The 13966-nt window shown below is 42.1% G+C and overlaps 1 protein-coding gene across 22 annotated transcripts in view; it reads right to left on the minus strand.

Annotated features, from left to right (window-relative positions):
- ENOX1 (ecto-NOX disulfide-thiol exchanger 1) overlaps positions 1-13966 on the minus strand; it is a 626515-nt gene that overhangs the window by 69519 nt on the left and 543030 nt on the right. For 21 of the 22 annotated variants that reach the window (XM_035302561.3, XM_035302569.3, XM_078375363.1 and 18 more), the window contains 2 exons: positions 8819-8926; positions 4815-4871 (listed from right to left, as the gene is read on the minus strand). In XM_035302561.3, the coding sequence (XP_035158452.1) occupies positions 4815-4871; positions 8819-8926 (165 nt within the window). The remainder of the gene's footprint in view (positions 1-4814; positions 4872-8818; positions 8927-13966) is intronic. The other variant, XM_035302562.3, reaches the window with a different exon arrangement.

Genomic DNA, 13966 nt, shown 5'->3' on the forward strand with positions numbered 1-13966 from the left:
TGCTACGCGGTACTAAACTTGAAGAATGTTCTTTGCACATATCTCTTCCATACGCTCCTAACGTCTTTACTCTGACAGATTTAAAGACAGCTCCTAGGATTTACTTTCTCACAGAGGTGACGTGAAAAACGGAAAAGTCTTTTTTCTTTTGTGTTTTTGTTTTATTGGTGGACGGGAAGGGCGTTCGGGTGGACAGTGGCAACCTTCAGCATCACCAATTAAATCTCTTTACAAATTGCAAATGATTTCTTTAACCCCAGTGTGGGAGTGTGAATTGAGCAAATAGAGGAACGTGAGGTGGCAACTTTCCTGTAACAGAAACAAGGACGGGAGGAGAGAAAATTCATGGAAAGCTTTCAGACCAAATTGCTCTAAACATCGCTGGCTTAAGCGGTCACTGCACTTCATGCCTCCTACCTGATCCTACAGTTCTCCCTCCGCCTCCTTCCCCTCCACAAACACACTCATGCAAGGATCATATGTGGCGATACTGCTGGGAAGAAAGTCATCAAAAAAGGGGCAAGATAAGACCATGGTATTTATTTACTTATTTTTATAGTTTAAGATGTTGATGTCTGTTACACACGGTTACCAGGGACTAGGTTGGTTATTCAGCAGTCCTAGGGACACGGAGATAGCGCAGAGACAGAGAGGAAAAGAAAATGTATAGCTCTGCTTTCCAGGAAAGAAAATTGGGTCGGAAACAACTGAAATCCTTAAAGAAACTGGAATAAAGGTTCAACTTGGTTACACTTAAATAGTTGAATTGCCTGTCGTCAATCTATCCAGTTCTAAATACAAAGGAAAAGCAACCAGCAAGCGTGAGCGTGAGTTGCGCAAGTCCCGTGGGAGAGCAGGACCTTTGCGGCTGACTTCAGTTTCTGGCCCTAACAGTTTGAAATCTGCTTTCAGAAAACTTTTCTCTTGGGCATGCATTTGCAGAAGGTCTTGTGATGGGGGGTCAGGGTTGGGCTTTTAAAGGGTGTATCTGTTTCGAGACCTCAAGAATGCGGGATAATGTGTTGGTCAGATTCTGGTGGTACACAGGAAAACATAAAAACAGGAAAGTAATGCTAACAGACCGTAAGCTCGATCAGTCTTGATACGAAGACAAACGAGGAAAGTCAAGATGCTGCATATCCTTCAGGGCACCCCTTCAGGACGACTGATGGACACTGTAAGGGAACAGCAGCCACACCAGCATCCTGAATGCCAGGCAATTCCAGAAGTCTGAAGCTCCCTGCTAGACTCCACCACAGAGCGATTAATATACAGAATCCCCCAGAAACAAATATGAGATGCCACCAAGATTTACGGATATGTTAATACAGAATTATTTACAATAGCAAAAACAGGAAGTTAAATGCCTGGCACAGGAGTATGGTTCAATTATTTCATATCTACATTATAGAGCCGTTAAGAATCATGTCTTTGAGGATCATTTGGTGACAAGAAAAATATTCACGATATAATGAAAAATCAAAAAGGTACAAAACTGAAGACAAGATGACAGTATTTACGGGTTTTTCCCTTTGGTCATATACATGCACATGACTGGAAAAAACGAAAATAAAATGTCAATGGTGGTTATGTGAGTGATGAGATACCGAGATCTTCCCCCTTACCTTTGTACTCTTTTCTATTATCTGCAAGCTTCAAACATACTTTTGTTTTCTACTTTTATAGTAAAACAGTTTTTTTTTTTTTTAATTGTCAGCTCTCACAAGAACACCCAGCTAAGCTGGCGCCAGTCCACTGTATAACTATTATTAATAAATGATGATGCATAAAATTCCTGCCCCCAGATGTAAATAATTGTAAAGAAAAATAATGTATTTGTCTCACTCAATAGCCTTTGGGCCAGAGGCTTTCAACTTTGCGTGCCTTAAAATTTATCCTGCCAAAGTCCTTTCAGCTATATTAAATACTTTTTTGTTTTTGAGACAGGGTCTCGCTCTGTCACCCAGGCTGGAGTGCAGTGGTGTGATCTCTGCTCACTGCAACCTCTGCCTCCTGGGCTCAAGTGATCCTCCTGCTTCAGCCTCCCAAGTAGCTGGGACTACTGGTGCGCACCATCACACCTGGCTAATTTTTATGTTTTTGTAGAGATGAGGCCTTACCATGTTGCCCAGTCGGGTCTTGAATTCCTAGGCTCAAGAGATCTGCCCACGTCGGCCTCCCAAAGTGCTGGGAATACAGGCATGAACCTCTACGCCCAGCCTATATTAAATATTACGGATGCATAAAGATAATGAATACCTGTTGAATATGTACTCTAGGCTCAGTTAACGTACGTGGCTTCACTTAGCACGCAGATGAGGAAGGTGAAGTTCAGAAAGTTCAAATGACTTGCCTCAGTCACATGTCTACTCAGTAATCAAAACGGATTCAAACCCTCTCAGTCTGATTCGACCACCACAAGGCTGGTGGCAGCTTCACATGAGATGTAGACTTCATTTCAGACATTTAAGAATACATTTGCAAAATGTTTTGCTAGTGCTCCTAATGTGAGGGCAAACTGATTTTTATTTCTTCCTTTTCGCATGCCCTAGTAGAGGTACTGGGGAAACTGCCAAAGAGAGACAAAGTTCAGACAGAAAAGAGGATGAGTGAATAATCCACCAACTGGGAAACCCTGACTCAACAGGTGGTGACTGTTAACATTCGCCCAGCTGTCTGCCTAGGAAGGGAGGTGGCGGCCTGCAGTGACTGGCAAGGACTGTCAGGCTCTGTCACTTCACAAGTATCTCCGCCACCCTAGGTCGAGGTGCTGCTCCTCCCTCCTACTGGGTCAGACCCCATCTCTCAACAGTCATTCCTTTGAGTTGATTACCAAACCTGCATCGTAGACTCTAGATTGGTATCTTCAAAAGCTGAAAACTTTCCTACTGAAGGACAAAGACCTCAAAGATTATCTCCCTTTACTTTTTCCATTGAATAGTAATGACTTTCAAATGCTTTCAAAAAGGGCCTATGGGCTAGATATTGTGTTAAGCCTGTCTTTCCATGCATCATCTAATTTAATTCAATCAGCAGATCAATTTATAATCATCACATCTTAGATAGAACCTCACAATTACAAGTACGTCCACATACATGATCTCAGTTGCTTCTCACAATAAGCCTTAAGGAAGGCAAGGTAGGAGATACCATCCCCATTTCACAGACTAGAAAATGGAGGCCCACTTCCTTTGGCTTACTGGAAGAGAGAGCAGCTTCCCGGGAAGCCACAGGGGGACTGGCCCTATGTGGAGTGGATAGGTAGGTCCTGGTTGAGAATGTGGCAGTCCCTCAAAGATAGGATCCTGAAGAAGGGCTTTAGGGTAAGGACAGGGGTCAGAACATGAGAGTGCAAAGACAAACTATGTCACACGACATTGCCTGTGAGGAGCTCTGTATGAACGGTTTCCTCCTCTGGCTTTCCACTTTCTCAATCCGGTTCCCTCCCCAAAGCCAAACCCAAGTCCCACAGATCCATGAAGCCTTTCTTGACTATCTAGCACAAAGAAATCATACAAGTAACCACCTTAAGGTTTTCCCAGACCGTAGCTCATTACAATATTATGACATGATTTTTAGATAGGCTTTGCCATTCTTTTTACAAGTGAGAAAAAGGAAGCTCAGAGAGGTTAAATAACTTGTCAAGCTGACATAGCTGATAAGCAGCAAAGTCTGGATTTCAGACTATATCACATCATAGCTGCCTCAACTTCCTGTATGCTAATCACCTCCTGTATATCATGTGTTTCTTAATTCGTTAACTTAGTTATAAGTTCCCTGAGGGCGGACAACAAGCCATATATTTCTTTGTTATCCCCATTTCTGTCCTCCTGGAAGGTAGCAGAGCACCTGTGAACATATAAGTCCTTCACAAACAGCATATGTTAAATGTCTGCTGGTTAGGAGCAGTAATGAGTAAGTGGGATTTTTTGATGCTCTGAATATCATGCTCTCTGTTGTATATAATTAAAACAAAAGTGAACAAGAAATATATAATTTCTACTAGCTCCAGTGTAATCAGGCATTCATTATCATGTCTAATTCTGTGTTCTGTGAAAAGAACTGCCTAGTAAGCATTTCCTATGACGAGGATGATCAAATACATACAGATATCGGAGAGATTTTAAAAAAACAAAATCATCAAACATATGGAGAGGCAATGATCTACATGGTATACTATTCCATCTGAGACTAAAGAACTTTCAAGCCAAAAAGAATACTTGTTTTCATTCTGACAACTGGATATTCAGGGAAAACTAAGAGAGGGAGTCGTGGTGCAGCTGAGACCTTGTACCATCGCACACGATTCTCTATCAAGAAGACGGATGCACCGTGGCTACTGCTCTGGGTGAGGAACAGGAAAGAGGTGAAATTTCAAGGGCTGTTCTGAGAGAAGGGGTTTGCTCTGAGATCTTTTCAGCATGTCAGTCATTTAAGTACCACCTTTGCTGGCAGGTAAACTTAATGAATACACATGCAGTGAACAACTGATTACCCTGTCGGGTCTCTCTCCATTTCCCTCCCACTATATCATCAGTCGCAGTGTTGGAAATATTAAGAGCTCAAACAGACTCACTGAGATTAGATTTTTTGATGGTGGGGATCAGCTCACTACTTCTAAATTGACATTTGATAAACTAGGCTAACAATAGCACTGCCTGTCAACCACATTTTCTTACCAAACCCTATAAATTAATCTTAAATTGCTGAGAGGCAGAGCTTCCTGATTTCCTCTAAGTTGTAGATAAAGTGCCACATCCCCATGTCAACCAACATCAAGCAAGAAGAGCAAATACCAGGTTTGTGGTACCTACATTTGAATCCTCATGGCTGTGGCCATTGGTCTCGACCAATTCCTTGGTACCTTTTAACTGCAAATTTTAAGGAAAAACAACACAAAAGAAAATAATGAATAAGCAAGCAGATCTCTTAAGTAAATCATCTTGTTAACTGATTTATTTGAGGTTGCATTTTATAAAACTTCCAATGAGGTAAAACAGATGGAGCACATATTTCTAATGAGCCTTATTGGAGCCAGTTTGAGAGCAATATTTTATGAAGCTTGATGCCTGGCAAAAGAATAAATGGGTCTTGGTCATAATTTTTTAAATAATAAGATTAGAAAGCAGTTCCATAGGCATAAAATGTATAAAATTGGTTCTTAGGAATAATAAATGATTTCATTTCCTATTAATTTAAACCCTGCAGTGTTTGCAAGTTGCCACCAGCAAAATGATGTTATATTAACGATTATTCGTGAACGATGCATTTCTAGTCGCTTTTAACACGCTGCTGTGCTACCAGACATGTCTTCCTTGAGAATGTATTTGAATGACTGACATCTCTGGAGGCCTAAAGACGGCTGCTTCTTTGGTAGAGAAAGAGTTTGGATGACATCTCCTTGGCCACGGAAGCATTAGAAGACACGATATTTCTCAAATGAGATTTTTAACAGTGAACACTTGAAAACACTTCTCTTTCTCAGAAGCTTAGGAGTAATCGGTTATCAGGAGGTTTCAGAAACCCTTTAATTGGCATTTTATCCTGTCCTGACTCAAAACAGACATTTAGAATCCGACAGCAAAGGGAGAGGGTGAGCGGGCTCGCAGCTGTTTTGCCAGGACTTTTTCCTGCCTTAGGAAGCAGCATGTCCTCCATTATCCTTTTTAGGTCTAATACAAAGTATTCATGGCAGGAAATACTACTTAAGAGTTGAAAGGAAGTCAATGCTCATACACCACCAATGTGTCTGATTCAGAACACTGGTTCCTTCTATTTGTGCACATGAAAATGAAAGCGTCTTTGGATTTGCAAAGCCAGTCTTAAACTCCCAGCTAACAAGCCCTACCTACTCCATGCCAAAGGAGGGGCTTTGCCAAAGGAATGGTAACATGAAGAAACGGAGGATCAACTAGTTGATTATGGACCAGAGGCTCTTTGGCTCATTTCCATATCACGCCCACTTAAGGAAAAAATCTGCCCACTATTCTTCAGGGCAACATCACTGATGTTTCTACACATGACAGACAGGGGAGCATGGGCGATGTATGGCGTATATGACAAGGCAGAGGTGTGCTACAGTGACAGGAATACTACCTATTATCACAGGACACGAAAGGACTTTCTAAAATCCCCTCGCTCTTTTCCCAGCTGAAGGCTTCTTATTGTAGGTGTCCCTCATCATCATCCTCTTCATCAACCCGTCTGCTCATCCCACCTCAGGTCCTGTAGTTTGTGCTCCCATCAGTTAGAGTGGGGTTAGCTCAGAAGGTCTTGCTCTTTCTCAGCAGAAGTAAAGGACTATTTTGTGAACGTCTGTTCCACCTTTACGTGCTCAGCAACCTAAATGTGCCGGTTACTCTCCTCCCTTTAAACTCCATTCTTCCTATTCCATGATGTCCTCTAACTCTGCCCTTGCTGTTTCTGCTCCTGTTTACTCTCCCTCACTCCCTGTCTCCGGGCATGGTTCACTCCACTTGCTTCGTAGCCAGAACCATGGGAGGAAACCGCTCCTGCTGCCCATCGCCCCTCTCCTTCCTTGGAGCGGCAGCTCAGGACAGCTGCTGCTTTCTTGCTCCCTCAGCTCCCTGTTCTTTCCTTTGGCTGCTACTCTCCCCCAGGTAGGGCTGCACATCTTGTCTGATGAAACTTAGGTTTGTGAACAAGCTCCAGATGTAGAAAGCTATCCTCATTGCAAAGGAGATGAAAGGCAGAAGCCAGAGGGGCCTGGAGGGACCTAGAGAAGCTGCATCTTCGCAGATGGGAAGACTGAGAGCTTAGGGAGTGGCCTGTCCTTCCCTGGAGGGGTGGGGCCTGAGGGTGGGAAAGGTCTGCCTTGTCAGGATTCCCAGCAAGGGGCAATCCCATTAATAGCAACATCCTCAATCTTCAGAGAAGGGTGTATCTTTCCCCTCATGTGTCCATTTGTTTAGGCCACATCTATGTGGCCGCTGAAACTGTTTGCGTATGGAGTTACTCTACGCAAATCCAAAGAAAGCCTCAAAGGCAATGATCAGTGGAGGTGAGAGGTGTGGCTGTCAGTGCACATCTGTGTGGGTGCAGGGGCCTGGAAGGAACCCGTACACTGCACGGCCCTTCTGCAAGAACCACCAAGGGGTAGCGAGTGAGGGGCTCTTGGACAGCTCAGTAATGGTACCAGCACCCAAATATATTTGGTGTCTCAGGCTTAAAGATTCTTGGTGTCTTTGCTTGGAAAGAGCTATCCCATTTAAATTAATACTGCAGATTCAAAACTCTTCCTTCTCAATCGCATTTTCTAGGTCTTTAACGATTTTAGTTGTTTCCAATCCTCTTCACGTTCTCTTTTTTTAAATAATGGAGAGTGAAGTGTGATGTTTCACCCGTGCCTGTGTGTGCTCTGCTCTTTAAAAATGCATGCCAGAACAAGATATGTCAATACTTTCTGTAAAACTCAGAATCTAGTTTTATGACTAGGGTTTGGACTTAAAATCAAAATAAAAGATTTGAGTCATTCAGAGGAAAGAGATATTCACCCCTCCCCATTCCAGTCAAAGTATCTAAAAGAAAAAAAATCAGGGCGAGAGAGCAGAAAAAACAAAAGCTCAGAGCTATATCTGGTTGATCTGGAGCAAATTTGGACCAACTCAGTTCCAAAAAGCTGGGAATCTTTTCATATTATAACAGTGGAAGGGGCAGTGATTTCAGATCTCCTCAACTACAGGCCATTGTGAATTTAGTCAACTAGATTTTTCACTTCAGTTTGTTATATCTGAAATCATAGTGTCAGCCTCAGTCCATGCTCCTGAACCTATATCCATCACATAAAGATAATTATTAGTTTTATGAAGCATTTTCTTCCAAAGCTATCAAAGTTTATAAACTAATATCTTTACTTTTCCCTCACAAATCAATCATACCTTTAGGAGAAAATAACTAAAAAGATATTTTCTGGACCCCAAAGCATGAAAAAAAAAACCACTCATAAAGTGACATTTATATATTCTCAAATGTCACCTTTGAAGTTATTTATACAGTGTAAGGTTATTTATACAATATAAAACCATGATGTATGGGTGAAAATTTAAAACAACCTGTATTTCATTACCCACAGAGGGTTGGGGTTACTGAATGCAACTTTTTCCTTCAAATTACCATTCATATATTGTTGGCAGCAAGTGAAGGCCAGAAATAGGCAGGCATTTCAAGAGCTCTCCTGGCTCCTCTCGTGTAGACAGTGGGCTTAGATTTCACTCTGCTGCCAGCTGAGTGCTCCGTCTTACCCTGCTGTAAGACAATACTTTCCAGTCCACTTATCAATGTCAGACCACACTTTCGTATCAAAGAAAGCCAGCATGAAATGATCAGATTTACAAACTTCATATAAAAGGTCTGCTGCTCATCATGGTTAGATAAGTACCCTGATACACAGGGAGGATATTTTTTAAGTGTTGCTATGAATCAGTCCTTGTTCCTGTGTCTGCAGGAGTCTCATGGGTTATGCTAAACTCATTTCCTCACTGTTAGACTTAAGAGGAAACCTGCTGCCTACTTTGAAACTTTGACACATACCTCATTGCCAATATTTTGAAACTTTATCAAAATTTGGTTGTCTTCTGGAAGAAACTTTCACACAACACTGGCAGGCGTGGGCAATCCAAACAGGTACAGGAGTGAGATTATAAATTCTGCACAGAAAGCTGCTAGGAGGTTTGACAGGGTTCAGGCTTACTGTCCTGCAGATGACTTTCAGTAAATGTTTGCACGGGTGACGCACGAGGGACGTATGCATTGGGGTGTTTGAACCGATTCATAAATCAGAGCTGTTCCATTCACTTACTTGTTCCTGGAGGACTTTTAGTAACGCTTGTGTATGTGACTGCTCTTCCTTTGCTTGTTCCAATTCTGACTTTTTGTTGTTTAATTCCTCCTGGATGGTTAGCAATTGCTGTGAAATTAAAAGATATTTAGTGTAAGTAGGACTGAAGACCAGATGATTTAAAAATATCCGTAATATCCATTCAAAATTACAAGTAGAAGATTTTTACATGTCTTGAAGCTGAATTCAGACCTCGGTTGACCTTGTGTGTTTTCTCCACTAGGTATTGGGGCATTGCAGGTTTTGACACACTGTTAGGTTGTTTGTGATACTGACGTAGAAAACTTGTTTTCACATTTGTGAAGGCATCATTATATTCCTTTGAGCAAATGCCTATTTGTAAAAAATATATAGGGTTGTGCTAATATATAACATAATAGATGAAAAAATTAAATAAAAATATAATTAGCTTGTCCAATATTGCTTCATTTCACATATTACGGTCAAGCTAGATTTACAGTGATTCTACAAAGCTACTTTGCCAAGCGGCTGGGACCACAAAAGATCCTTTTACTTTCTCTGTTATGATGGTGATGTTTTATTAGATCAGCAGGACTGAAGTCCAACTGCAATCAATATATCAGCTGAGAAAACTGCTGATATAAACTGTCAAAACACTAAGCTATGGCCTACACTGCTGTTTTTAAGCAGGGCCACTGAAGGGATTTTTCTAAGCCCTGAGCTTCCCTTGCCCTATCAACTGTAACTCATCTGAAGGCTTTCGTTGTCTGATAAAAGCACAGCGCTGCGCAGTGTGAATTCTTTGGGACGTGGTTATGTGTTAACATATACATAGGTTGGAGAATGCATTCAAGAGCGGCAAAACAGGCCCTGGAAACAGCTCTGACTATTCCGAGCTTCTTCGAAAAGACAGAAGTGCATTTCGGTTGCTGTAGTAATGATCTAGAAATGATAGGGGGTTCCTGCCATGAAGAGACCCGTCTCCAATAGCCAGGCTACTTCTTCAGGGCCTGACAAGCTGGCTGCAGAGCCGTCTGGCCAATTCCTAACCATCAAAGCCCGGAGAAACACTGGCACTGGATTCCTCAGGCTTAAACCTACCAACTGGAAGGATTAAATGAAATCTCCAAAACTACTGCTTTGGGGGGATTTTGCAGGGTAGGAAGTACTCAGAAAAACACACTGCACTTTCCCTTGGGCTTGCTTGTTCTGCTAACTACTGGGGCACTGGGTATAAACATAAGAACCTGCTTTGGTCCTGTAGCATAAACAGTGATTTCTTGAAATTTTCTAAAAGCTCAGTGCATCCTATTTCACCACCTACCCATGAAATAATCAATCACATTTGAGGCAATGCATACATTCCACATTGGCTCCCTCAACAGTTTATGGGATTGAATTGTGCATCACTGATTAAAGTATAGAAACCAGGGAGCCCGTATTGCACTTTGGCACAGTGACAAGGACCTACACTGTGTCCAGACAGTGGGGAATGGCCCTGTTCCTTCACTCACAATCCTGACTGGCCCCAGAACAATTCCAAAGGGAACAGGTACTCTGACTTGGGTAATGCTGAGTGAATTTTACTTGCTGAGACAATTTCAAATCCAATCCTTAAACCTCTTTTGAAAAATGAGCCAAGAAAATCTTCTTCAAAGGTAGGTAGCTTAAGTTTGCTTATTGCAGCGTTTGGGGTGCCAAAAACAAAAATGACTGATGTACAGAAGAAGGGAGCTGGACGTTAATAATGGTGTACCGTGACACCAGGCAGCCATTTAGAATGAAGTTGCACTAATGTCTCCTTATGACCCAGGAGAAGCTCACAAAGCACTACTCAGCAAAAAAGACATTCCGGTTACAAAATTTAACTTTGCAGCATATTCATAGGAAGGGATCTGGATGCTGTTTCTGGGTGGGTGGGTTCATGGATCTTTCTATTTTGCTTGTCAGTTTTCTGGTATGTCTGTAAAACACATACTGCTTTAGTAATGAGAAAAAGTCAAATGAATTTAAGATCAGGGAAGAGCAAAGAAAGGAACACTACTTGGACACAACTTCCGACTGTTAGCAACACTGCATAGATAAGAGGGAGAAGCGTATGGGTCTGTATTTCACCCACACACTTACAACCCTTTCTTCTATTAAAACACACGCACATACACTCATATGCACCCCTTTCCCTTGACCTCTTTTCTTCCTTCAGCCTCCCTCTTACCTCATCCATTCCTGGAATCACACTTTCTTTTTTTTTTTTTTTTTGAGATGGAGTTTCACTCTGGTTACCCAGGCTGGAGTGCAATGGCGCGATCTCGGCTCACCGCAACCTCCGCCTCCTGGGTTCAGGCAATTCTCCTGCCTCAGCCTCCTGAGTAGCTGGGATTACAGGCACGCGCCACCGTGCCCAGCTAATTTTTTGTATTTTTAGTAGAGACGGGCTTTCACCATGTTGACCAGGGTGGTCTCGATCGCTTGACCTCGTGATCCACTCGCCTCGGCCTCCCAAGGAATCACACTTTTTAAATGAAATGTCTTCACTCTTATCAGTGTTTCCTTTTCTTATGTGCAGGCAATCACTTCAATGAAATAGTGTCTAGATTTTTATTTCAACTTGTTTTTCCAAAACATATATTGTCCTTGTTTTGTATGTATTTTTATGTAAGTGATATTATGTTTCTTATTCTGTACTATGTTTTAAATTAGCATTATGTTTTTAAGATTGGCCGGGCGCAGAGGCTCAAGCCTGTAATCCCAGTACTTTGGGAGGCCGAGGCGGGCGGATCATGAGGTCAAGAGATCGAGACCATCCTGACCGACATGGTGAAACTCCATCTCTATTTTTAAAAAATACAAAATTAGCCAGGTGTGGTGGTGAGCACTTGTAGTCCCAACAACTCTGGAGGCTGAGGCGGAAGTATCACTTGAACTGGGAGGCGGAAGTTGCAGTGAGCCAAGATTGTGCCACTGCACTTGGTGTCAGAGCGAGACGCCGTCTCAAAAAAAAAGAAAAAAAAAAAGATCCATCCATGTACTATTTTTTTGTTAATGAATAAATGAATTTATTAAAAAACCTAATAGATTTTCCCTTTTTATTCCCCAAATGTGCTATATAAAAGGAAACTTTGAAATCCCCTTGCGATTTTACTGAGCTTGTTTATTATTATTACGTATTATACTTTAAGTTCTGGGATACCTGTGCAGAACATGCAGGTCTGCAACATACATGTTACTATTTTACGTATCTAATCCATGCTTCCGATGGAGTACATCCATCCAATTTCACCCAACCCACTCTCACAGTGAAGGCCATTCAGATTACCCCAATTCTTCCTGCTGTATACAAGCCTGCACTGGAACATGCTAGTGCAGGTTCCCTTATGGCCCTATGGGAGAATTTCCCTGGGATGCGTCTCCAGTGGTAGAACTCGTAGGTCAAAGAGTGAATTTGGCAAAGCTGCTCTCTGGGATGGTTATGCCAGTCTACCTACCGTCAGTGGTAAGAGCTCTGTGTGCCACTGAATAATAACAATAAGTATTATTCAGCTTTCTAATTGTTGCCAGTTTAATAAAATATCAAGACTCTTCATCTTTGAACAATTTTGTACTTCTTTGATAAGTATCTCATCATATACTTGCTAGCTATGGGAGTTTATTCATAATTATTAAAAGAATAGTCGAGAGCAGTGGTTCTCAATTCTGACTCTCCATTAATACTATCTGGGAAACTTTTCAAAAAAAAATACTTATTTCTGGGCCTGACAGAAGACCAGTTAACTCAGAATATTGAGAGGTGGGACACAGGCACTGATCCTTTAAAATACCTTCACAGGTAATTATTCTAATGTGTAACTGGGGGTGAAAACCACTGTATCCTGTAATGCTTATTTATCTTGAGTCTACTATAATGTAACTTTAATCCCCAGCACTCTGCTCAATCCGTTCTCACTACAGTCACCAGTGCCTTGCCAACTGCCAACTAGTATTCCAGGTTCTCTTCTCACTACGCGCTCTCTCCAGGGGATTCTATGCATGCCCATGGCTTTCAGTACATCACGTGTGCTAACGCTTTACAGGACTGCCTTTCCAGCCTCTGCTTCTTTCTTACCACCTACCAGAACCTTCACTTCTTGTGTTTCCAACTGTGCCCATCAGCACACCTACCCTTCCCACCCCAACCCAGTCTGAGCCTCTTCCCCTGGTATCCAGAATTAAAACCTTGAAGTCAACGCTGGCCCTTTCATCACCCTCACAGCCCCTTTGCCGGTTCCTTGACCTTTTCTCCATCCCATCCTAGCTATGGTAGTAAAGGCGACCATTTCCTCTCCTCTGGGTTCTTCCTGCTCCCCCTGCCATTTATCCAACACTCCTGAGAGAGTTGACTTCCCATGGATTGAAGTGCTCCCATGATTAAAAACACTGTTAATTCTCCTACCCCTGTAGATAAAATGTAAACCATTGAACTTCTCATCCTTCCCCAGACATGCCGGCTGCTTCCATGACTTGTAAGTTTCCCACTCAGAATTCTGCCTGGCTGATTCCTGCTCATTCTTTAAGCGCCACCTCACATGTTGCTGTTGGCTCCAGATCAACTCAGCTGATGCCTTTGTAAAACCGAAAAGAGCCCCATCATCGCAGACACAACCCCTCACTGGGTACATGGTTGGGTACCGGCATTGAGACTTGATTTCATTCCCACTTACGCCTTTGGCCTGCTGCTCTTGTCCAAGGCTACTACACTACAAAATGCAGTAGGCTTGGGTTCTTCCTCTGTAAAAAATGTTCTCTAATCACCCAAGAGAAGTTGGTTCATCTACCTTCCTGCTCCAAAGCACTTAATGTGGTATATCACATTTCATATCTGTCTCCCCAACCAGACTACATTCACCAATATTAAGGTCAATGATCAGGTTACCTCTAACATATAATAGGTGTTGCATGAATGAATAAATGAAGGGATGAAAACTTTGCTGTTTCTCCACTTCTGTGGGATTAAACCATGATCTAACTTAACAAAAAAACCCCACCAAAATAACAACAAAAACAACCCTCCCCAAAAACACCCCAGGAATGATAAACTACTAGGGTAATACGTTGTTCTAAACATAAAAATATAAAAAACTTTTTGAGGAAAACAGTAGTTTCATTTAAGAC

The sequence above is a fragment of the Callithrix jacchus genome, chromosome 5, assembly GCF_049354715.1.
Source record: "Callithrix jacchus isolate 240 chromosome 5, calJac240_pri, whole genome shotgun sequence".
Lineage (NCBI taxonomy): Eukaryota > Metazoa > Chordata > Mammalia > Primates > Cebidae > Callithrix > Callithrix jacchus.